The 25,931-nt window shown below is 40.9% G+C and overlaps 1 protein-coding gene across 3 annotated transcripts in view; it reads left to right on the top strand.

Annotated features, from left to right (window-relative positions):
* The first annotated feature begins 25,766 nt into the window (after positions 1-25,766).
* Positions 25,767-25,931, top strand: part of Pcca (propionyl-CoA carboxylase subunit alpha) — a 300,754-nt gene continuing 300,589 nt past the window's right edge. For all 3 annotated transcript variants that reach the window (XM_034498630.2, XM_076930527.1, XM_076930528.1), the window contains exon 1: positions 25,767-25,920. In XM_034498630.2, coding sequence (XP_034354521.1) covers positions 25,831-25,920 — 90 coding nt within the window. In that variant the 5' untranslated portion in view covers positions 25,767-25,830. The remainder of the gene's footprint in view (positions 25,921-25,931) is intronic.

Raw genomic sequence — 25,931 nt, 5'->3', positions numbered from 1 at the left:
TGTACATTTATATCAGTACTGGAGAAATAGTGATCCCTAAGGCTTGTTGGCCACCCAGTCTAGCCTAATTGGCAGACCCAGGCTCTCAGGGAGAGACTCTGTCTCAGAAAATGAACTTCCTGAGGACTACACCTGAGGTTGACTTCTGGTCTCCATGTGCACATATGTGCATGCAAGAGTTCGAACCCACACAGCAGAGAACTATCTGCAGTAAAGGGTCACAATGTCACTTTGCGAAATCTTAATGCAAGTGTTGGATTAAGCTGCTTTCATACACAGTTCATTGCTCTTTCTGGAGATGGCAGTAAAGCAGGAGAGCCTGTCTTCAGCAGTGGTAGAAACAGAGCAGATGCTATAGTCCATCAAAATTTTCCCAGAATTGGAACCAGGCAAGAGTTTTACTACCCACCTGTCTCTTTAATTCCCTAGTAGGTATCTTCTCAAGGAGAATTTAAATTGTTTCCCCTACTTTGAGTAAACTAATAAATAGCATACGGATTTAAGGAAACCAAAGAATTGACATGCTGAAGCATTTGCATCTGCTTCTGTGTTTCCTGGAAGAGTTTGGAATGTCCTGTTAAAAGCCCCAAAGCCAAGGAAGAGAACATGGAGAAATGCCAAGCCATGTTAAGAATTCAGTGTTTAAAAAAATGGTCCAGAGAGAGGAGGCAGAGTTCAAGAAGGGCAGAGGAGTGCAGAGGGCATTTCCACGCTCACACCTGTAAGTTATTACGACTCTGAAGTGACTGTTGATGGAGACACTTGGACATTTGAGCTGTTCACATGTGTGTTTAGAGAGTTTCCCAGCCTCTGGAATATCTTCAAGTGGAATCGCAGATCAAACAGCAAATTCCATGGCTAGGGAATATCATGTAGCCACGAGGCATACAGAAGGACCCAGACTATGAGAACTAGCACCTAAGTAGCCACACCGTGTGTGTTTGCACCTAGAAACTTAACATTGCTTTCAGGCCTTTAAAAATAGAAAATAAGGCCTGAGTTTCAAGACAACATATTGAGAGGGGATGTTTGAAGTGTTTGTTTTTGATTCATAAGGCTATTCTTATATTACTGGAACCTAATTATCTTATTTTTCTTCAAATTGTCACTGGATAGACCATCTAGCATGTACTCATTTTATTTTTTGAACTTGCAAATGCTGTCTTTCCTGTTGAGAGCTGGGGCAACCATTTGGTCTGTACTTAGCCAAAATCAGGTCACTCGAAGTGTAACGTTCCGTGTGTGAGATCTGGGGTGTGTGCACACTCAGCAGCTCTCAGTGTGTGCACACTCACTCAGCAGCTCTCAGCGTGTGCACACTCACTCAGCAGCTCTCAGTGTGTGCACGCTCACTCAGCAGCTCTCAGTGTGTGCACACTCACTCAGCGGCTCTCAGTGTGTGCACACTCACTCAGCGGCTCTCAGTGTGTGCACGCTCACTCAGCGGCTCTCAGTGTGTGCACGCTCACTCAGCAGCTCTCAGTGTGTGCACACTCACTCAGCAGCTCTCAGTGTGTGCACACTCACTCAGCAGCTCTCAGTGCACTCTACATAGATCTTTTATTTTCCACAGCTTTCACTTGAAAAACATTGATGCCATATGCTGTTAAGAGACAGTTAAGAATTCAGTGGGAAGTTCTCTCTTTCCCAACTGTGGTTTTTGTGTTTTGCAGCATCAGGTTCTTCACGTGAATCTTTTGATTACAAATTAAGAATCAGGACTCGGTCATTTAACTTTTTGGTGGTGGTGGTGTTTTTGAGACAGAGTCTTGCCTAGGTATTCTTGGGTAACCTGGTACTTGCTATATAGCCTAGGCTGATTTTGAACTTGCAGCAACTCCCCTGCCTCATTCTCTAGAGTGCTGGAAATATGAGCATGAATATTATACCCAGAGAATTTAACTCTGTTGTTCATCATTTATGTTAATTCTTGGCTTTACTCTATTTTTACAAAACATGAAAAATTAAAAAAGATATGACATATATGTACATATATGTTAAAATGTATTTTACATGCATGTATAATTTACCATCATGTGTTCATTGTCCATGAAGGCTGGAAAATGTCACTGGATCCCAGAACTGTAGTGACAGTTGTGAGTTGTCATGTGAGTACTGGGAATTGGATTTGAATCCTCTAGAAGAACAGCAAGTGCTCTTAACCACTGAGCCATCTCTCCATTTCCTATATATTACTCTTGCATATTCTTTATAAATAAGATGAGAGAATAAGGGGGCAGGGTGTGAATGAAAAACAATTATTTATTTATTTATTTATTTATTTATTTATTGAGACAGGGTTTCACTATTTAGCTCTGGCTACCTTTGAACTCACTATGTAGATCAAGCTAGCCTTAAACTCAAAGAGATCTTCCTGCCTTTATTTTCCAAGTGATGAAATTAGAGGCATATGATACTATGCTTGGCTAATTATTTTAATTTTAATTTTCATCTATTTTTAAAAAAGATTTATTTATTTATTTTATGTATATGAGTACACTGTAGCTGTCTTCAGACACACCAGATCCCATTACAGATGGTTGTGAGCCATGATGTGGTTGCTGGGAATTGAACTCAGGACCTCTGGAAGAGCAGCCGGTGTTCTTAACCACTGAGCCATCTCTTCAGCCCTCATCTATTCTTTCTGTTAGCAAATTGGTTTTTTTGTTTTTGTCTTTGAATTTCCATTATTCATTATTTCATTATATGAAAGAGTCCTGTTTTAGAGAATCCTGCAAAGATGAGACTGTCCATATGAAAGTATGTTCACCCCCCACCACACACTTTGCTTTTCAGTGCTGGGATTTTTGCTTTTTCAATCAGACTGTCCCTGGACTGTATCTGTCTAGTCTCCCCTGGGCCATTTTACTCATTAATCCTAGGAAGATGTGCCAGAGGAAGCTCATACACATGTTTCTGAAGAGAAAAATGTCAGTAGGCACAGTGTCTAATGATGACAAAGGCACAGAGGAACACAAGTGCATGTCAATAGTAAAGTAGGTGAGTAAGTTGCCATATAGCCATACATTGGTTTATTTTGTAGCAGTAAATCACCTGTGTTTAGGTGATACTATAGACAATTCTCGAAAAACATATTAGTAAACAGAAGTTAAGTCGAAATTAAATATCCGAGTCCTTGACTAGGTCTTGTGTTCAATTCTTAGCATTTCTAAAACTAACAATGTGTGCTGTTTTTCACATTAAAATGGTTAAAATATTCCATGCCTGGTTACTCATGCCTGTAACTTAAGTTCTTGGCAGTTTAAGGCAGGAGAATTGTCTTGAATTTGAGACTAATCTGAACTGAGTGAGTTTCAGGGCAGCCTGGGCCACAGTGTAAGACTGTCTTCAAAAACAAAAACCAAACATAAGAGCAAAACAAGAGGTTTAAAAGAATTATTTAAAATGAGGTATTTGGGGTCTGAAGAGATGGCTCAGTGGTTAAGAGCACTTGCTCTTGCAGAGGACCTGGGTTCAGTTTCCAGCACCCATGTGATGGCTCCTAGTCATCCAGGGCATCAATGCTCTCTATGGACCTCTGCCAGTACCAGGCTCACACACGGCACACATATCTACTTGTAGACAAAGCATTTGAATTCATAAAATAAAATAGATCTTTTTAATTTTAAATTAGATATTTGATCCTTGGTCACTTTTTATTTACTAAAGATTCAAATCAATCATGTTCTTGGAGACTCATAAGAAAAAAAGCCAACTCTTTTTGCTTAGGCAAAACACAATAAAGCAAATATTTATTTTATTTTTATTTGTGTGTGTGAGAGAGAGACAGAGAGAAAGACATACACGCACAGACAGAGAGAGACACACACACACACACAGAGACAGAGGACAGATACAGAGAAAGACGGAGACAGACAGACAGACACACACACACACATACGGCGGCGGTGGGTGGTAGAGAGAAAGAGAGAGAGAGAGGCAGAGAGAGAGAGAGAAGAGAGAGAGAGGTATATGTATTCAGGCATTCAGAGAGGCAGGAGGACTTTGGATCTCTTAGAACTACAGCTTCAGGTAAACATGAGTCAACCCAATAAGGGAACTAAACTCCTGTCAGTTGTCAGATAAATAAGTGCTTCTAGCCCCTGGGCCATCTCTCCAGTACCTATCAACCTTCTCTTTTAACTTGCAAATAATGTCAAACGTCAGTCAGATTGCAAGAATTGTATCCAAAACACCCGTTTGCCCTTTATCCAGGTTCACTTATTTTATTTAAATCATGGTTAAAGAGAGATTTACTCTCCCTTTGTGTACAGATTGTGTCTGAGCTATGTGGGGATAGATTGCACACATGCTGCTCCTTTGCTTCCCGATGTATATTTCTATTCCGCAGTTTCCACCGTCAGGAATCTAACATTGAAACAGATGTGCAATTCACTGTATTTTGTCACCTGCCTTATGATGTCCTTTATAGCATTTGCATTTTTCCTCCACTAGAGGCTCCTACATTATAGACCATGTTTCCTCAGCTTTTTTTCCCCCTTGGAAAAGGCTTCTCAGCCTGCTCCTCGATCTTTATGACGGTAGTATTTTTGAAGAAAACTGATATTTTAAAAAAGAGAATGATTTTGTTTTGAGTTTATTTGATGTTTGCTCAAGATTATATTCAGGTTACAGGTCTTTAATCAAAATGGTAAATGTGATGTATTCTTGGATTAGCACACAGTCCACCATATAAACTGACTAAGACATGCACTTCATCCACTGAAGGATAAAAAGCTTTTATAGAGATTTTCTTCCTCTCCCCAATCTCCTTTTTCTGTCTCTGTTTCTCTGTCTCTGTCTGTCTGTCTGCCTGCCTGTCTGTCTCTGTCTCTGTCTCTCTCTGTCTCTGTCTGTCTGTCTGCCTGCCTGTCTGTCTCTGTCTCTGTCTCTGTCTGTCTCTGTCTGTCTGTCTGTCTGTCTGTCTGTCTCTCTCTCTCTCTCTCTCTCTCTCTCTCTCTCTCTCTCTCTCTCTCTGTGTGTGTGTGTGTTAGAGGAGGACTCGGTGTTCTACTCTATTCCCCTTACCCAATTCAATTCCACTGGGCTAGATTTAGTCTCTTACTGAACCTGGAGCTAGAGTGGCAGCAGTCCCCATGCGGTCCTCATGGATCCTCAGCCCCTGTGCTGGGGTGACAGGCATGCACAGAACCATGCTCACTTTTTACATCAGTGCTGGGCAAGCCCTCATGCTATACAGCAAGTAGTTATCCACTGAGCCATCTCCCAGCCCTTTGCTAGACTTGGAGATGCTTAGTGTGAGGTTGAGCCATGCTCCCCTCTGAAAAAGAGAAGTCTGAATATGATTCCTCCCCACCCCCTCCTCTCAGTCAGACCACTGGGAAAACTCCAGATGCCTGTATTCCTTTTCAGGATATCCAAAGAAAAGGGATGGGCTTAGTTCTCTGCTTAGAGGCTGGAAGAAGACTGTTCTTGGATGATAGGAAATAGGCCTTCTTTCAGTTTATCAGACACTGAGTGTTTCTCAGAAACCCTATGTGAAGGAGAGCTATTGGGGCTTAGCCACAGGGTGAGACAGTCTAGGAGAGAAGAGGCTGGCAGAGAACTATGGATCCTTGCTAGTGGGACAGTGAATAGGCACCTGGAAGAGGGGTTCTTTCATACTAAGGAGCTGCAGGTGAGTGTTGGACCAGGAGTTCAGAAGGTATCTGCCAAGAACCTCAGCAGGTCCGGAAGAGCCATATCTACAAACCCAGAAGACCCAGGCCAGTTCCAGACCAAGTAAGAAAGGAAGACTAGGGAAGTCCCAGGAGGAAGGGTGGCAGCTCCAGGGGACAAAGAATCTTGTTGCCCTGTGGCCCTGAAGGGATTAACCCACTGTAGATCCCAACATGATCCCAGAGGACAAGGGCTAATGCTGAGATGACCTCGAAGTTCTTATTTTATGTGTGTGTCAGTCAGAGGACAAATCTTAGGAGTCTGTCTTCTCTTCATGGTGTGGGCTCTGCTCACTGAACTGAGGCTGACGGCACTCATATGGAGAGCAATGGGTCACCTTGCCCAGCTCCATAGATGAATATGTTTCTGTCCAGAAAATTCCCTACAAATCTTACTGTTCTGATCACCCCCATCCTAATGAATATGAAGTACTGGTTTTGTTTGTTTGCTATTGAACTGAAGGGGAGGCAAACACGCCATCCGTGCCATCCCTAACTGTGATTTGAGTTAATAACAAGTAGATCTGTTGAGTCCCTCTTCCTGAACGTCTCCTGTACATTTGTGTATCGTTTTCAGTGGAATGTCTATTCAGAGTTTTTGCCTATATTTACTTTGAGTTGTAAACATGTAAAGAACATGTTCCGAGTATTAGCCCTTTATCAGATATTTTATTAGTATATTGTTACTTTCCTAACAATGGCTGTAACCAAAATACCTGAGAAGGAACAGCTTATCAGGAGGTGAGGAGGTCTGTTTTGGTTCAAGCGGGTACTGTGCCTCACAGTGGGAAGGCTTGGTCGCAGGAGCATGAGGTCACAGAGCATCTACACTCAGGAAGCAGAGATGGCTACTGCTGCTGTACAGCTCCCTTCTCTGTTCTAGGTGGTTCTACATCCTGTCAAGTTTACAGTCAGCCTGAACTGTCATGATTGACAGTTTCATCTCCCAGCTCTGACTTTTCTTCTGTTGTGCCTTTTGATATGCAGAACATTGGAAATCTGATTAAAAATTATTTATTTTGCAGTGCCAGGGATCGAACCCAGGGCCTTGCAAACGCTTTTCTACTGAGCCATACACCCACTCCCTCCTGATCTTCCCAGCTTTCTTTACACAACTGCCAACAATATAGTTAAGGGTATACTTTTATCTCATTTACTCTGTGTGTGCGCATGGCAGAGAAAGTATATGGAAGTCAGAGAACAACTTATAGAAGTCACTCTTTCCTTCTACCATGTGGGGTCCAGGGACTAAGCACACTGCCAGGCTTGACGGCAAACATCTTTACCTTGCCAGCCCTATCCCGTGGTTTATCAACGCCTGTAAAAGTAAAGTTGCGATAACCAGAAAATGTAGATTTTGCTTTATCAGTACAGACTGTATCAGCCGATCAGTAGATTGCAAATCTCAGTCTTAGAAACCCTGGGTTTCATGAATGTTCAGTTTTGTAAGTTGGTGTCTTTTCTGTTTGTTCCTGCGTGCCTTTGCTCTCTTAGATCTCAGAGAAGTGAATTTACTGACTTCTTTCGACTTCAACCATGTTCTTCCTACTGTTTCTCTGCCTATCTTGGTCTTCTTCCCCCCTCCCTTAGAAGCATCCCCAAATTCACTGCTTTCAAAAAGGTATGTCCCACAGTGGAAACATGTAGCCAGGCATATATTATAATTCAGTGCATGCCATAAAGGTACTACTGCCTTATCAAAATGAAGAAGAGAGACAATGTTCTTCTGATCAGAGAAAACTAAGAGGATGTCACATGGAATTTAAAGTCTGAGTTAGGTTTTGAGGAATGGACAGAGTTGCAGTAGAAGTGCAAATTGATATGCTAAAGAATTTGTTTTAAGGATAGACAGGTGCAGCGCTGAGACTTTTACCCTCACATGCCAGGTAAGTATCCTACTTCTGAGCTATACTATTATATCAAATTCTTTTAAAAAATGAGACTCTTTCATTCTCCATAACTAGATCTTGTTGTTGTTGTTTTGTTTATTTGTTTGTCTGTTTTTGTTTTTTAAGACAGGATTTCTGGATGGTAGCCCTGGCTATCCTGGAACTCATTCTGTTGATCAGGCTGGTCTCAAACTTAGAGATCTGCCTGACTCTGTCTCTGGGTGCTGAGATTAAAAGCATGTGCTTCCAACTCCTGGCCTATATTAGATCTTAGTAGAAAAACTCATCTATCCTATTTTACTTAATCACATATTAATTTAAGTATCTGATAGAAACTAGAGAGGTATAAATGTGGTCTTACTGGTGCAGGTGGGCAATAGATTAAAAAAGAGTAAATTAAGGATGAGACTAGCTGGACACAGTGGCACGCATCTTTAATCCCAGCACTTGGGAGGGAGAGAGATGCAGATTTCTATACATTTGAGGCCACCTCATGGTACATGAGTAAGTTCCAGGCCATTCAAGATTACACAGCTTAGTGAGTAACACACACACACACACACACACACACACACACACACACACACACATAGAGCAGGGGATAGAGACAGAGACAGAGACACAGAGAGACACTGACAGAGACTGATACTTAGAAACCAAGAGAACTTTAACAGTGACTCGTGGTCAGTATATGTACAGCCATGCCATGTTGAGTGCCAGTCTGAAGCAAAGCCAATGGTTTAATGATTACGTAGGTGGCCATTAGCTCTTGTTAGTTATTTAATTTGTTTCAGTTTGCTTCTGATACTTAGTGATTGCTCAAGTTCGAACTGTTAGAATTATTTAAAATATCCAGGTCACGGCTGTGTATGCCTATAGCCCATGGGCAATGAGGAAGAAGAACTCATCTCAAGAAAAATTTGCATGATGTTAATTAGAATGTACAGCATGTCTATCGCTTCCTGCTACACTGATATTTACTCTTAATAATGTGACTTTCTTTCTCTTTTCCCTCCTTCCTTCCCTCCTCCTTTTTCTTCCTTCTTTCCTTCCTTCCTTTCTTCCTTCCTTCCTTCCTTCCTTCCTTCCTTCCTTCCTTCTTTCCTTCCTTCCTTTCTTCCTTCTTTCCTTCCTTCCTTTCTTGTAGGCTAGGGTTTCAATGTGTGTGTTACTCAAGCTAGCCTGAAACCAGGAAAGTCTCGAACTTTTGATCTTTCTGCTTCTTTCTCAAATGCTGAGATTACAGGTATATACCAGCATGCCTAGTGTTTCTTACTGTATTTAAACATTTTAGGGTTTTTTTTTCCACTTCAATAAGCCTGCTGGAGGCACTTCATTGCTCCTACTCACTGTCTATCTCTGGACCTCAGGACAAGAAGTCAATACCTTCACTCCATAGATATGAGTGTATGCAAACATTGGCAGCTGAGTTTTAAAATGTCAGAGAGGTCAGTGACGTTGACCCATATCTGCACCTAGCATTTAGCTCACCTGGGAGGTGGCAGTCTAAGCTTTGAGGCCAATAGTAACCTTGTCAGGGTTTGGAAGAAGGAAATTGGAATTTCTTTGCTGGTTTGGCAAGCATTACATCAATTCCTGTACAATCCTAACTCTGGAATCTTTCACTGGGGTCACCCTAACACGGAAGGCTGTTTTCAGTAGCCAAAGCATTTCTAGGTATCAAACTAGAGTCTCTATACATCTATGTCTGGAGATGGTTTTCTGTCCCATTTGGGAGAATTGTTATGTTTGTTGGCAAAGACAATAGAAAGAAAATTGATGCCTGAATGGGACTTTGCAGTTAAGGACATGGGAACAGCACAGATAAAATCACATACAGAGTTGCCTGAGGAAACACTCACTGTTCCTCTTTGTTTTCCAGAATAAAAATCCTTGTGAGGATGATGTGTGTCATTCTACATAAGTTCATCTGAACCTTCCCCAGACTCAGTCACTCCACAGCGTGTTCTCCACCATGCACTTGGGGATGAAATACTTACCTTGGAAGGATGACCCATCGCAATGTCACATGTTACCAAGGAAAATATGACTTCATTAAGAGCCTGTATGCCTTCCCCAGAGTGGAAGGGCTTTTCGCTGTTTATTCTTAGTGTGACCCTACAGGGAAGTACCCAGAACACTGGGACAGAGTTCTGAGCCCCTGCACATGTCTAGGGAGTGTCCCTTTTAGCTCCTTTCAGCCACACTCACCAAGTGGCAGCAGCCAAGCTGGGAGCCAAGCCATTTTAAAGGCCTCCAGTATTCCCTGTTGTTTGACCTCAAAGGGACTCTAGAGGCTGTCCCCTCACAGTCACTGTCTCAAACTTTCTCCCATCAGTACAGAGGGCAGTAGGGGTTCATTTCCACAACAATGGTGTGTGATCATTTCCACAGATGCAACTTTACCACGTGGCTTCAAATCTGACATTTCATAGTGTCTCCATAGGAGAGTTTCCACTTTGAAAAATGCAAGTCCTAGAGTGCTTCATGTTAGCAGGACTTAGTTTCTATGCACACAGGCAGCAACATCTGTCTTCTGCCCCTGGCCCTTCACAAAGGTTTGTCTCTGTTGGTAACTGTGCCCAGGGATACTTTCTTACAATTTCCAATTAAAAATAAATAATAAAAGCAAACATCTAGCATACAGTTGTTCCTCTTTTTGTTATGAGATGGTAATGTCACCATCCCCTTCGGCTTCATCAACAGATTCAAGTTGTTTTACATCTTGTGGTCGTAAGTTTTGCCACTGTGGGCAGAGCCACAGAGAAGGATGCTTGTTTATGGAGATTGGCTGTGCTCCAGACAGCTGGTCAACCACTGACAACTGGTGAAATCCCAAGCAGCAGTTGGAAGATTCACTGATATTCTCAAGACAAAATGCATCTGGAGTCCTGTGTGTACTCTTCATGGTACTCTAATCATAGCTGCCAGAAAGGGTCCAGATGCCACCCACGGTGCAGCGGATTCTCCAGTCTCTGGGTGTGAGTGCACTGGCTGGCAGACAGAGCAGAGGAAAGGACTTTAGACTTTTTCCTTGTTTATTTGTTCTCTCTCTCTCCCTCTTTCTTTCTTCCTTCCTTTCTTTTTTTCTTTCTTTCATTTTCTCTCTCTGTGTTTGTATGTGTAAGTGTGTATTGTATGTGTGTATGTTTGTATGTAGATACATGTGTACATATGTATGTATGTGGATGTGGAGGCCCCATGTTGATGTCAAATGTCTTTCTTGATCACTCTCTGCTCAGGATTATATCCTGAGGCAGGATTTCTTGCTGAGCTCAGAGCTTGCAAATTTGGCTAGTGCAGCTATGGCTTGCTCAGTGAATCCCTTGTCTTTGTCTCCCATGTGCTGGGATTACAGGTGGACTGTGACCACCTGATTTTTACATTTGAATGCATTCTGGACATCTTAGCTTCAGCTATTAAAAACAATGAATTCAAGAAATTCTTAGGTAAATGGATGGAGCTAGAAAATATCATCCCGAGTAAGGTAATCCAATCACAAAAGAACACACATGGTATTCACTCACTGATAATTGGATATTAGCCCAGAAGCTCGCAGTACCCAGGATTCAACTCACAGACCAAATGAAGCTCATGAAGAAGGAAGACCAAGTGTGGGAGCTTCAGTCCATTTTAGAAGAAGTGACAAAATACTCATGGGAGCAAGTATGGAGACAAAGTGTGGGACAGAAACTGAAGGAGGGGCTGTCTGGAGACTATTCCATCTGGTATCCATCCCATGTGCAGTCACCAAAGGTAGATGCTGATGTGGTTGGCAGGAAGTGCATGCTGACAGGAGCCTGATATTGCTGTCTCCTTAGATGTCTGCCAGAGTCTGACACATTCAGACGCGGATGCTCACGGCTAATCATTGAACTGATCAAGGGGTTCCCAATGGAGGAGTTAGAGAGAAGACTGAAGGAGCTGAAAGTGTCTGTGGCCCCATGAGGAGAGCAATACCAACCAACCAGAGATCCCCAGGGTCTAAACCACCAGCCTGGGAGCACATAAGGTTGGACCCATGGCTTCAGCTGTACATGTAGGGGAGGATAGCCTTGTCCGGCATAGGTGGGAGAGGAGATCCTTGGTCCCATGAAGGCTGGACGCCGAGTGTGGGTGGGGGTACATCCTCATAGAAGCAGGAGGAGGGGGGATGGGATAGGGAGTTCCTGGGCAGGAGGAGGAAATGATAAGGGGATAACATCTGAAATATAAATAAAATATCCAATAAATAAAAAAAAAGAGGTCTTAGCTTCAATCCTCATATTTGTGCAGCAAGGGTTTTGGCTGTTGAGCTATCTCCACAACCCATCCATTAACAATTGTGGGCTATCTGTCTCTGTGTATACATTTTTCTCTCCTTTTCTGGATATACTAGCAAGCTGCACACACTTTTCTATATCATGATTGTTTTCTCTCAGTTATGTATCCTGGCAATTATTCTGCAGTTGTTTATATAGACCTTTCCTTACTTCTTTTATAGGTATATAGTCTTCCTTGACATAGGAGTTTTGATGTATTTTTAAGAGGGGAGAAGGATGTCAAGAAAGTATCACGGGCTGCGGATACAGCCCAGTTGTGGAGAGCTCGCCCAGTATATGTGAAGCCCCAGGTCAGTGTCTAGTAACCAAGGATGGGAAACACTCAGAACACTAGAAATCTGGGGGGGGGGGGGGGGGGGGAAGCTCTTTGATTTTAGCAAAGCTATGCATAACTCAAGTGTCCTGGGAGAGACTGAGATGCTAATGCTAACAGAGAGATGGTTAGTTTAACAATGCCAGGACACGACTGGCTCTGGCTCCACATAAACACATCTTTATTCCGAGGTCAAGAGGTTTCTAACTGGAAGGATCTGGGGAGAGAAACAAGTCATTTTTTTCTCCCCGCTTTTCCCTTTTTCTCTCTATTCCAAGCCTCGTTTGGGTGACTCAGGGGACAGTTGTCTCTCATACTAAAGGGTTCTCATACCACACAGTGTAAGGGAAGCCATGCTGTGTCTTTGTAAGACTTCTTCTCTGGCTCTTTCTCCTGTGGGCAGAGGTATGCCTTTCACAAATCTCTGAACATAGTCAAAGGGAGAGTAATGGAGTCTCAAAGTCATCTTCCAATATTTCCTGCCCCATGTTACTCTGGGCGATATTGATTTATTGGGCTGGTGAAGGCCTCAGTGGGCAAGGGCACTTGCTGTCAAGCCCGGTGACCTGGATTCTATTCTTGGGATCTATGTGATACAAGAAAATAATTAGTCCTTCAAGTTGTTTTCTCACCTCTTCAAATGCTCCATGTGCCCACAAACATACAACACACACACACACACACACACACACGCACACGCACACGCACACGCACATGCACTCGCACCCGCACACACACACATTATTGAGTTTGCTAAAGTGGGGTTCCAGTGAGTGTCACACAGTAGTCAGTCACATGTTCAGGAACCCAGTGGAGTGCATAGAATAAGAATCAAGGAAAGTAGCCAGGTGTGGTGGCACACACCTTTAATTCCAGGCACAGGGAGGCAGAGGGAGCCAGATCTCTGTAAGTTCTAGGTCAGCTTGATCTACAAAGTGAGTTCCAGAACAGCCAGGGCTGTACAGAAAAATCTTGTCTTGAAAAACAAAAATGAACAAACAAACAAACAAACAAATAAATTAGGGAAAGTGGAACACTGAAGGGGCTGGCTTTCCTCTTTACCTCTTTGACAGTCCCCACCCTTACCTCTCCCCAAAGAGCAGAGTGGACCATACTCATGAGTAGAGTGGACCACACTCATTTGACATACATACTCAGAAGATAAGATCACTGTAACTTAAAGGCTTATGCATAAAGTCATATGAAGAAGGTTTTCAATAGTCTTAAAACAAAACAAAAATCACAAAAGGAGTTACAATGGCTAGTTTTACTTGTCAGCTTGGTACAATCGAGAGTCACCTTGGACAAGAACTGTCTACATCAGAGTGGTCAGTGGGCACGTCTATGGTAGATTGGCTTGATTATATTAATGTGGGGAGAGCTAGCCTACCATATGTAACACCATTCCCTGAGTTTATGTTCTGTACTGTGTAAGGATAGAGAAGGTAGAGTATGCCTTTAATCCCAGCACCCGGGAGGCAGAGCCAGGCAGATCTCTGTGAATCCGAGGGCAGCCTGGTCTACAGAGAGAGTTCCAGAACACGGAGAAATTTTGTCTCCAAAAACCAAAACCAAAGAATGGAGAAGACAAGCTGAACACAAACGTGCAAGCATTCTCTCTCTCTCTCTCTCTCTCTCTCTCTCTCTCTCTCTCTCTCTCTCCCCCCTCTCTCTCCCCTCTTGACTGTGCATTAGAATAATTGCTTCAAGTTCCTTCTGCTTTGACTTTCCTACAATGATGGACCGTAACTTGAAATTAAGAGCTACAATAAATTCCTTTACCCATAAATTGCTTTTGTCAGTGTATACTATTATAACAACACCAGAGAAAAGTGGACAGAAATTTGTACCAGGAATTCACTGTTAATTGTGCTAAACCCAACCACATGGGTCTTAGGCTTTTGTTTTGTGAGAATAATATGAAAGATAGTGGAGAGTTGGAGAGATGGCTCAGTGGTTAAGAGCACTTAACTGCTCTTCCAGAGGATATGAATTAAATTTCCAGCAACCACTTCAGGCATTTCACAAATGCTTGTAATTCTAGCTCTAGGGGATCTGATAACCTCTTCTGCTTTCAAGAAGCACCTATATACAGATGACACACATATGCATACACACACATATACATGTGACACACATGTGCACACACATCTGTATACAGGTGTCACACATGTATACACACACCTGTATACAGGTGATACACACACCCCTATATACATGTGACACATGTACATACATACATATATATATATATGCATATATATATATGACACACATATGCACACACACACCTGAATATAGGTGATACACATATGCGCACACACATCCGTACACAGGTGACATATATGCACACACATCCTTATACATGTGACACCCACCCACCCCTATATACATGTGACACATGTACATATGTATATATGTGACACATAACTAAATAAAAACAAATAGTTTTTTTTTTTTAACAAAAGAAAGATTTTGGAACTTTGGGGTATAAAAGTCATTGAATTCTATAAGCATAGCTCAATGGGCTCCAGCTGCCTTCAAATAGATGGTTCTCCTTACAGGTGCTATGATTATAGGTGTATGTCACCATTGGCTTAGATTTACATACATGTATATTATATCTATAATTATATATTTATATAGTGCATGTATATCTATATTGTGTGTGTGTGTGTGTGTGTGTATTTTCAGGGTTGGGGTAGAATTCAAGTCTTACGCATGCTAGGCAAGTACTTTACCACTGAATATGCCCCAAATCCAGATGAACTTTTATAAAATGACATTTGACGACTGGAAATTTATTTTAAAAATATAATTAGGGATAGTGAGAGGGCTCAGTGGGTAAAGACACTTTGTAACAAGCTGAGCTAGTTGAATTAAATCCCTGCAATCTATATAGAGGAAGGGGAGAATAGATTCCTGTGAGTTGTCCTTTGGTCATCACACAGTGTGCCATGACACATGTAGACACACACACATACACACACACAGTCACAAATGCATACACACAATAATAAATAAATGTAAAAGATATATTTATTTTAAAAGTATAACTATACCCTAAATAGGGGAATATCACAATGTTAAAAAGAACTTTAAGAATAAAATGAGGACTGGCAGGATGTCTAGCAGGTAAAAGGTGCATGCTGTAAAGCCTGGTGACCTGAGAAAAATAAGAAAAATTTAAATTTAACAAAGAGAAATAAAGAAGAATTTTAATCCAGCAACATGGCTGCTCTGGCAAGGAGTCACATCCAAAGACCTTCTACGTTTGTGTGATACTGCTGGAATGACATGCCTTTAATCCCAAACAATGTACTCAATGTTTATAAAAGGAAGCAGCCATGCTTGAAACTGATGTCTAATGGAGGGACAGACAAAGTGATGAATCAGAGAAAGATTTCACAGAATGAGTTAGAGATCAGATACACTCAACTCTCATGGGAACAGACAGGAAAGAGAGGTTACTTAAGAACAGGCAGATTCAGGTGGAGGGCAGTTCAGTGAGTGCAGTTCAGGCAATGCATGGAGTTCAGGCAATGCAGTGGAGTTCAGTTGAATCAGTTTGTGCAGTTCAGTTACTGGAGTGGAAAGGCAGCTTTTTCTAAGTAGAGCAGTTCAGTGAGAAGCTAAGACAAGCCAGATTGAATCAGTCAGTTTGGAGAGGTTTGAGCCAGAACAGCTGAGTTGAACCAGCCAGCCAGAATTCAGAAAGAATTAGAAAGGGTGAACTTATTCAGCAGTAAGCCTCCAAGACAACAATTATATCTGGTGAATAAGAGTTATAGTTACAGAGAAGTAAATAAGTTTCTTTATAATATGAATGTAAGGAAAGCCTTACTAATTATAATTCAAATCCCCAAATCTATATGGAAAGATTGATAATTCAAATCTCTCTCTCTCTGTATATATATATATATATATATATATATATATATATATATATAAAAAATGTGTGTATGTATATGTATATATACACATATATGTATATATATGTGTGTATATATACACATATATACATACATATATGTGTATATATATGTTTGTAATTATATATAAAACCTTTAACAACTTCTAGACTACATAGTTGAAAACAGTAAACTTTATAGTCTGCAAATGATATTGGAATAAAGCTGATTAAGTGAAAAGGAGGAAGACGGGAGTTGGAGATGTAGCTCAGGTAGTAGAATGTTTGCTAGAATGCATATAACTCTGAGTTTAATATCCCTAAAATGAATGTGGTTGTACACTGCGGAGATGAGGCAGGAGAATCACAACTTGAAATCCATCTTCAGTTATATCTATGTGGAGAGTTTGAGGCTAGCCTGGGCTAATGAAACCTCATCTAGGAAAGTGAGAGATAGAGGGAGGGAGGGGGGGGGATATTGCCTAGAGTGTTAAAAGAGAGTTCACAGAAAATGAAAGACAAACAAAACAAACAAAGAGAAATATTCAACACACACTCTTATAGAAGAAATTTGAAGTAAAATAAGATTGAACAGTTGGAAACTCTCTTCTCTACCTGTCAGAATGACAGCGTTGAAAGTGTTTTTTTCATGGTGTTTTCTGTGTCTCATGAAAGCCTTTTATCCTAACTCTTTTCCAGACTGTTCATCTAGCAACCAGCCAGGCAGGACAGAGTTCATATGCTCCCTGATCAAGATAAGAAAGAAAACATTTTCTTCTGGGACAGTTTGGACATCTTTCTAACCAGCCTCTTAAAATTGGAGGTTTCTTAGTCTTGGTGTTCCTCAGCTGTGATGCAGCCCATCAGGACATAGCATCTACTGAGTCCAGAGGCTGGAGAAGGAGATGCATGGCCAACATGAAGCTCGGGCTTCCTGAGGCTCTAAATGATAGAACCTTCTGATCCTAGTGTCTTCTGCAGTGCTCATAAAAAATGTATAGATTAACTTGTTAGCTCTAAAAGAGGGTAGTCTCTCCACAGTTCTCAACATGGAGAAGTCCACATCCTCTTTTGGTAGTCTTGGGAAGAAGAAGCTGTTCCTACCAAGCTGGTGGGACTGTGAGGTGACAAAATGCTCCTGAAAGGAGAGCTGGTAGACCTCATAGGTGCATATGCACCTTGACTCAGAAATTCTTTGAGAGACCTGGCTAAAGATACCATCCATAAGTTTAAAATATGACACACACAGTACCCTATGTTGTGAAATTATTTGCAAGAAGAATGGCTTGGAAACGAATATCCAGAATAAACAAAGACCAAAAAAGTCTTACCAAACCAAAGGAATAACCCAATCTATGAAAATGAGCTGAACCATTATCTCCTGAAGAAGTACAATTAGCCAGTGCACACATGAAAAATAGCCAACATTTTAGCCATTAGGGAAATGTAAATCAAAGCTATTCCAAGAACCAGTCATGGTGGTTTATGCCTATAATCCCAGTACTTACTGGGCAGAAGCAGAGGGATCCTTGAGTTGGAAGCCAGCCTAAATTTCATAGTAAATTTTAGACCACTCTGAGCTGCACACCGAGACCTTCTCTCAAAAATTAACACTTAAGGTTGGGTAAGGCAGACGTCTATTATCCTTGAGCTTAAGAGGTGGAAGTAGGAGACCAGGAGTTCAAGGACATATCCACGGCTGCCATGTTGAGTTTGAGGCTAGCATGGATTATAAGAGACTCTCAAAAACAAAAGCTTCTTTGTCTATCTTTCTACATCATCGCCATGGTGAACATGAATATTCTGGCTTATGTTCTCAAGTGCATCAACAATGGTGAACAGTGCTGAGAAGAAAGGCCATTGCCAGGTCTTCATCGGGTTATACACCAAAGTAATCAATCATGTGGTTTGTAACTGTAATGATGAAGCATGGTTGCACTGGTAAATTTGAAATCATTGATGATAAGGGAGCTTGGAAGATCACTGTGAACCTCACAGGCGGTTTGAAGAAGTATGGAGCAATAAGCCTCAGATTTGATGTGCAGCTCGAAGATCTAGAAAAATGGTCGAACAATCTGCTCTTGTCCTGTCAGTTTGGTTCCCGTGTACTGTCATCCTCAGCTGGTTTCACAAACCACAAAGAGTCAAGATGAAAACATACAGGGTAGGAGGAATTTTGTTTTTTTTTCTAGAGATAGAAAACACATGTTTAAAAATAAGTCTCAGTGGAAAAACAAACAAACAAACAAACAAAAACAGCCCCAATAAAATTTAAAAATTAAAATAAGTGACATTGATCAGTGGGTTGGGGCACACCTTTAATCTCAGCACTTAGGAGGCAGAGGCAGGTGGACCTCAGAGTCTGAGGCTAGCCTAGACTACAGAGTAAGTTCCAGGCCAGACAGGGCTACACAGAAAAACTCTGTCTTGAAAAACCAACACTAGGAAGAAAGAGAGAGAGAGAGAGAGAGAGAGAGAGAGAGAGAGAGAGAGAGAGAGAGAAGTGTTGGTATAGATGCAGGGAAAAAGGAAATCATAAGTGGGAATGTATATTGTTTTAGTCACTAAAGAGATTCCTTACAAAAGGTAAAACTATTATAGGACCAAACTATGTCACTCCTGCATCCACACTCAAAGAAATGTAAATCAGTATACCATAGAGAAAACGTCACATGCATGTTTATTGAAGCACTGTTAACAATAGTCAAATTGGAGAGTCAGCCTCAGTGTCTACCAGCAAATGAATGGAATATCCATATATGTCATTCCCATATATTCATGGAATATACATTATATGTATTTGTATATATTTTAAATATGCCTAGTTTATTGTTGAAGTATATGTTTGTGGAATATGTAGAACTTCTTCCTTTATAAAAAAGAACAAACCACATGATGTTTGTGGGAGAATTGGTGGAATTGGGGGGAATCATTATGTAAGTAAAAGACTCTCACAAATATGTTTTTCCTCATGTGGAATCTGGATTTAACAAAACAGATATGGAAGTCGAGGGGACCATTGAGGAGGAAGCCAACCAAGGGAGATGGAACTGAGAAGGACCAGAGAGGGTCATGTAGGAGTGGATATTCCGAGGATGGCATAGGGAGCAGTCTCCTTCACATAGTCACAGTAAAACCTGTACTTTGTACAGTCAATATAACATAATAAACTAGTTTAAAAAAAGAAAGAAAACTACAAATATCCACAAGTAGGGCATATCCACATTTATGTGTATATACTTATTTTGTGAGAACAGGAAGATTAAATTTTTGGAAGTAGTTACTTATGGAAAGTAAGGGACTATGAGTAGAGAAACAGGAATGGAAGTGAGGAGTTGGAATATCCTATTTTATGTAGCTTTTGCTTTCAAATCATGTGATTTACATATTCAAACAAAGTCAAATAGAAAAAGTTAAGTTGAACACTGTGAAATAATTGAATACAAATAGAAACAAATTGACAGAGTTGAATATAGTAATTAAAGTAACTTAAAGTTAATTTAGAACGTAGAACACTATAAAAATTCCCCAGGCATATATTTAAAGGGTAAATAAAGGTATTTTAGCTTCATTCAACAAATTTGTTATTAGTAGTGTTTTTAGTCTTATAGTGTAAAAACTACTCTGCACATAATATAAGATTAAAACAAGTATTAATATTATTGAGAATCAGGAGTTTATAAGACAATAGAGAATTAAGGGTGAGATAAGGCAAAGAGACTGGGGGGTGTACTTCTTCGTAGAAAAACTGTCTGACATAGGTGAAACCTTGGGTTTGGTCCTAGGAACTCACATGCACACACACATATGCATTCATGCACATGTACACACATACAGATTAAGATGCACTAGAGTTTAACGATTTTAACATTTTAAATTTATTTTTATCATTATTTTTAAAAAAATTTAAAAAGATTTATTTATTTACTTTATGTATGTAAGCACACTGTCCCTGTCTTCAGACACAGCAGAAGAGGGCATCGGATCCCATTACAGATGGTTGTGAGCCACCACGTGTTTGTTGGGAATTGAACTCAGGACCTTTGGAAGAGCAGTCAGTGTTCTTAACCACTGAGCCACCTCTTCAGCCCCTATTTTTATTATTTTTGATTATGTATATGCATATGTATCTATGTGTAGATATATTCATGCGAGTGTAGTGTCTACCTGATGAGGTTGGTAGGAGTCAAACTCAGGCCCTCTGAAGAAACAGCAATATGTCCTTTGCCCAGGCCTATAATTTAACTGGAATAATCAGATCAAGCACAATTTCTACAAATATACATACATAAATTCATTCCATCAAAAGATATTTTTGTGTATGTGATATGGTCCAGATACAGAGATAAAACAGTGAGTAATAAAGGTACAGCCTCTATAGGGGAGCTTTCTTCTTTATGTACTTTTTAGTTCCTGGGGGATTCCTAGGAATTCTGAGGTAGAGGCTCTGGCAGAACATCCTTTTGATTATAGGTCGATTTCTTTATCCTTGGATAAGAAGCATCAATGAGAGGCCACCTTGCTAGGTGTTAGCCAGTGCCTATAGGTCTGTGTCCATCGTAGTCCAGTGCAGACTTTCTCCATGTCCCTTTCAGAAGATGAATCCTTAGAGTTTTAAATTGTGAATAGCAAAGCTAAAATCTGGGTAAAACTGAGTATCCTATTCACACTGGGTACCTAGGATTGTCACAATTAGAGAGATACATAGTAATAGTTGCCAGATTTTGGAGCAGGGCAAAGTGGAAAGTAAGTATTTAATGATAGTTTTCCCTTTGCTAGTTGAGAACGTGCTTGGGATAAAGAGTAACGGCAGCATAGTGGTGTGAATGTACTGTCAATGGCCCACACAGTTACAAGTGGCTACAATGTTATATTTTATCATACTTAAAAAAAAAAACAAACAGTGTTTACCACTCTAGTTGGTGGTGTGAACCTGGGGAGCAGGGCTTAAAAACAAAGTGGACTAAAATCTCATGCTATAGCCAACTTTACTCAGAGCATTAGACAGTTTATATTCTGAGGGTTAAAAAGAGTCACCTGAAACCAGGCATGCACCATGGCTTTAGTCCTAGCACTAGAGAGGCAGAGGCAGCTGGATCTTTGAGTCCAAGGCCAATCTGGTCTTCAGATTAATTTCAGGACAGCCAGGGCTACACAGAAAAACTCTGTCTCAATAAAAAACAAAAGAAAGAAAGAAAGAAAGAAAGAAAGAAAGAAAGAAAGAAAGAAAGAAAGAAAGGAGAAGTCTCTTGAGTAAAGTGTACAATCAGAAGTTGCAAGAACATGTTTTCCCATAGAGTCGTATAAACAAATAACAATAACCAGTTGTAATGAATAATCTGAAGTAAACTTACTTCTATCCATTACACCTGAGTGGAGCATGAAAACGAAGCCCAAGAACAATTCATGTTTTTGAAGAAACTGAGGTCACAGGACTCTGGTCTGGTTTTCTTAGAGTTTTGTCATGAGCACTCAGAATTCCCCTCACACAGCTCCATACTTGATGCTCTGACACCCAAGCATCTCACAAGTAATTTTTACTTGAACAGTTTCTACGACCTTATAAGTCTGAAACTGGGGCCAACATTCCTAGGCAGGTATGATGTATGAAGATCAAGAGCCAGTGTGCTAGCTGTGGAGTTTATGCTTTTGTCATTAAAGACTGTAGTTATAGCCAAGGAAATGACAAGATTCCGAAGGAATTCCCTTCATTCCTCTCTCTCTCCTTTTCCTCTGATGTCTTCTTGCTATGATGTAGTCTGGTCTGGAGCTCTCATGTGCAGGTGATTCTCCTGCCTCAAGCCTCTGTGGTGCTGGGACTACAGGCTCACACATTTTTATATTACTTGAGAGTTGAGCCATAGTATGATTGGAGCAATACTTAACAGATTCTCATAAGGGTCCTTAATAAAAACTCCAAAGGTGTCTAAGTCTTCCTAGGAAGGAAACAGGGTTCCATGGCTAGGAAACTGGAGCTGCTATTAAAAGTTGTAGCTTCTCAAAAAGCTGATCACAATAGCAAACCTAAGTACTATTATAAATATATAAGTGTGTATATTATGCATATCTGTCTATCTATTATCTATCTCTATCTATCTATCTATTATCTATCTATTATCTCTATCTATCTATCTATCTATCTATCATCTATCATCTATCCATCTATCTATGAAATTGTAACTTTCACATCACACTGCTACAAGTTATGAAAAGCAAGCCAGTAAGCAGCACCCCTTCATGGCTTTTGCATCAGCTCCTGCCTCCAGGTTCCTGCCCTGTTTGAGTTCTCATTCTGACGTCCTTAGATGATGAAGAGTGAAGTCATTTGATGTGGAAGTGTAAGCCAAATAAACCCTTTCTACCCTAATTTGCTTTTACAATTTTTGGTCATGATGTTTCATCATGACAATAGAAACCCTAACTAAGACAAGTGCCTTTAAAAAAGCAATCCAGAGCCTGTTGTGATGGTGTGCAGCTTTAATGCCAGGACATGAGAGGTAGAGGCAGGCAAGTTTCTGTGGTCTACATAGAGAGTTCTAGGTCAGCCAGGGGCACACAGAGAGATTCTGTCTTGAAAAACCAATAAAATGCCAGGCGGTGGTGGCGCACGCCTTTAATCCCAGCATTTGGGAGGCAGAGGCAGGTGGATTTCTGAGTTCGAGGCCAGCTTGGTCTACAGAGTGAGTTCCAGGACAGCCAGGGTTACACAGAGAAACCCTGTCTCGAAAAACAAAAACAAAAACAAAACAAAAAACAAACAAACAAACAAACAAAACAAAAAAAAAAAAAGAAAAAAGAAAAACCAATAAAACAAAACACAAAACAAAACAAAACAAAACAAAAAAAGAATTCAGGTCAAAAGAAATCATAAAAGTGGGTCCCTGATCAGATGGTATTAATATCCGTATGAGAAAAGATGGCAGGAGCAGAGTCATGGCGCTGATGCCTGAAATCGGAAGGCCGAGGCCAGGTGACAGCTGTGAGTTCTCAGCTAAACTGTACCAATATTTTAAAAATGCAATCAGAGAAAAATAGAACAATATAGTATGTGTTGTTAATAATCTACATTAATTGGGGCACCTCTCCATTCAAACCTGCATTTTTTTACTTTTTAGGCAATAAATTATTATTAAATTTAAATTTATTTAATGAAATATGTAAAATTTAAAAATTAAAAAAATACGGTATAGCTTTTATTGTATTATATTTATTACATATGTTATGTTCCTATATATACATATAAATGTATATATATATATATATACACACACACACATACATATATACACATACATGTATACACATCTTCTTGTTCAGGTCTTATTTAGGCAGCCATATTGTTAAGGTATCATGACCCAAGCCTCCCTGTCATTTCTAAGAAACACAATCTCAAAGAAAATTTCCTGGTCTTCTCCAGCTCTTACTATCTTTTTGCATCCTCTTCTTTGATGTTCCTTGGGCCTTATGTACAGGAGTTATATTATAGATGTATCAACTGGGGATGGAAATAGTGATAAGATTAATTCATATTATTAGTTATTATTATTGAGCTCATCCTTGAATGGAAGTGAGGATTCTCCCACTCCCATCTCTGAAGAACTGGGATTATATGTGTGCCCAACCAGCTAAGTAGATAATTTTTTAAAATTGAAAATAGATTCTTCTCTCATACAATACATTCTGGTCACAGTTTCCCCTATGTCCAGTCCTCCCAGCTCCTTTGGCCTCTCCTTTTCCCCAAATACACTCCCTCTCCGTTTCCCTTAGAAAGTAGCAGGCCTTCAAGAGACGACACCAGGGCTGAAAAGATGGCTCAGTGGTTAAAAGCACTGGCTGTTCTGCCAGAGGACCTAGGTTCAGTTCCTAGCACCCACGTGCTAATAACTGTCAGTAACTCCAGTTCCAGAGGATCTGACACTCTCTTCTGGCCTCCATGGGCACTGTTTGTACATCATAGATAACACATGTAGGCAAAACATTCAAACACCTAAAATAAAAATAAATAAGTCTTTAAAAAAAATTAAAAGCCGCAGTTGAAGCCATGCATGTAGAGGGTTTTAGCATAGTGGGTCACACAGCTGAGGACTCACACTGCCCAGATCTATCCCTGCTCTGCTAGCACTTTCATCAACCTTATCTGCTGCAGAGCCTAAGGCAAGTGTTATCTTACTGAGTCCAAGGCTTGACTCATTCAGACCTCCCTCTGGAGTATTCACTACACAGTATTTTATCTACTCCCTTTATCAGAAGCAGAAATTAGACTTTGTAGCTGTTTAATCTTTTGGGACACAAACAATTAAGTTTATCCTTAATCTAAACCTATTTGTAAGAACAAACAAGTAGCTTCGGAACAATAGTAGTTACAATGTTGCTTGTTGTCATAGATTATAATGAAAGGGTCTAGCTAGTTATTGTGGACAGAATTGTAAGGGTAGGGTTGGGGCTTTCAATCATATCTGAGAACTTTGGAAATTGCCATAATTGGGTTAATATTCTTATCTAGTAAGTTGTGACCAAAGAGAAAGTCTCTTTGACATAAGCTTCAAGAATCTCCTATGGTTGCTATTCAGGGACAGAGTTGAGATCAAGACAGGCATTTCATTGGCTGCGTATATGGATCCTATCAATGTTGGCGAGATGGCTCAACAGTTAAGAACACTGATTTTTTTCAGAGCATCCATGTTCGATTCCCAACTCCAGTTCATAACTTCAGTTCTAAGAATCTGATGCCTTTTGACCTCTGCAGGCACACATGTGGTGCACATACAGTCATGCAGGCAAAAAACATTTATATACAAAGGCATAAATAAATAAAAATACAACTGGATATTATACTTTTTGTTCACTGCACTTACTTTGTACTTTTCAGATGAAAAACTTTTCTGTATGTATGCGTGTGCACATGTGCAGGTGGACATATCCCATGTCATGCATGTGGAGGTCAGAGAACAACTTGTGGAACTTGGTACTCTCTCCTTCTATGATTTAGGTCCCAGGAATCAAACTCAAGTCCTCAAGCTTGGTAGTAAGTCCCTTTATAGAGCCAAGTAGTTTCTACTTCAGGTTCCTCTCATTGAAGGAATCTCTGCAGCACTTTAAAACAACAGCTCTTTAAAACAACAAACTAAATACAAAAATGGCGAGGACAGTCCAGTAGCAAGAGGGAAGAGACGAGGGAAATTGTGTTTCTTAACTAGGAAAATGGGCTCGGCCTCTGGCGTCGGTGAAACAGGTAATCCTTTGCCAAAAACTTGCAGCTTCTCTGCCATCTGCAAATGTTGCCTTTGGTCTTTCTGACTGTCCGAACTTGTTGCAGCCTGGCCTCGTGACTGTTTCAAGTTAATTCTGTAGGACAGGCGAAGTAATTGAGCATCAGTCCTGATACAGAGAAGGTTATTAGTGAGATCTACTTTGAAATATCCAGAGGGAAATTAAAGGGGGCATGGATGCATCCGATTGGCCAGCGGTTCTTCGGCGGCCGAGTGCCGGCTCCAGTCAGCTTTTTCAGCAGTAGGGGAGTTGGACTGGCCGCTGGAGCTCCTTGGTCGGATCCCTCCGGGTCCTAGCGCGGCTCTCAACACACAGCTCCCAATCCTACTCGCCCGGGGGGCGGAGTTTAGAACCCAAGGCTCCTAATTGGCCGCATCGCGGTCGCTCCCCTTTCCCGCCCCCTGACGAGGGTGAGAGGTCAGCTGCAGGCAAGTCGACTGGGTTGACAATGGCGGGGCTGTGGGTCAGGACGGTGGCGCTGTTGGCGGCCAGGCGGCATTGGCGGCGGTCCTCGCAGCAACTGCTGTGGACGCTGAAGGTGAGCAGAGC

Source organism: Arvicanthis niloticus, chromosome 3, assembly GCF_011762505.2.
Source record: "Arvicanthis niloticus isolate mArvNil1 chromosome 3, mArvNil1.pat.X, whole genome shotgun sequence".
NCBI classification, from domain to species: domain Eukaryota; kingdom Metazoa; phylum Chordata; class Mammalia; order Rodentia; family Muridae; genus Arvicanthis; species Arvicanthis niloticus.
This window is presented reverse-complemented; position numbering and strand designations above follow the sequence as displayed.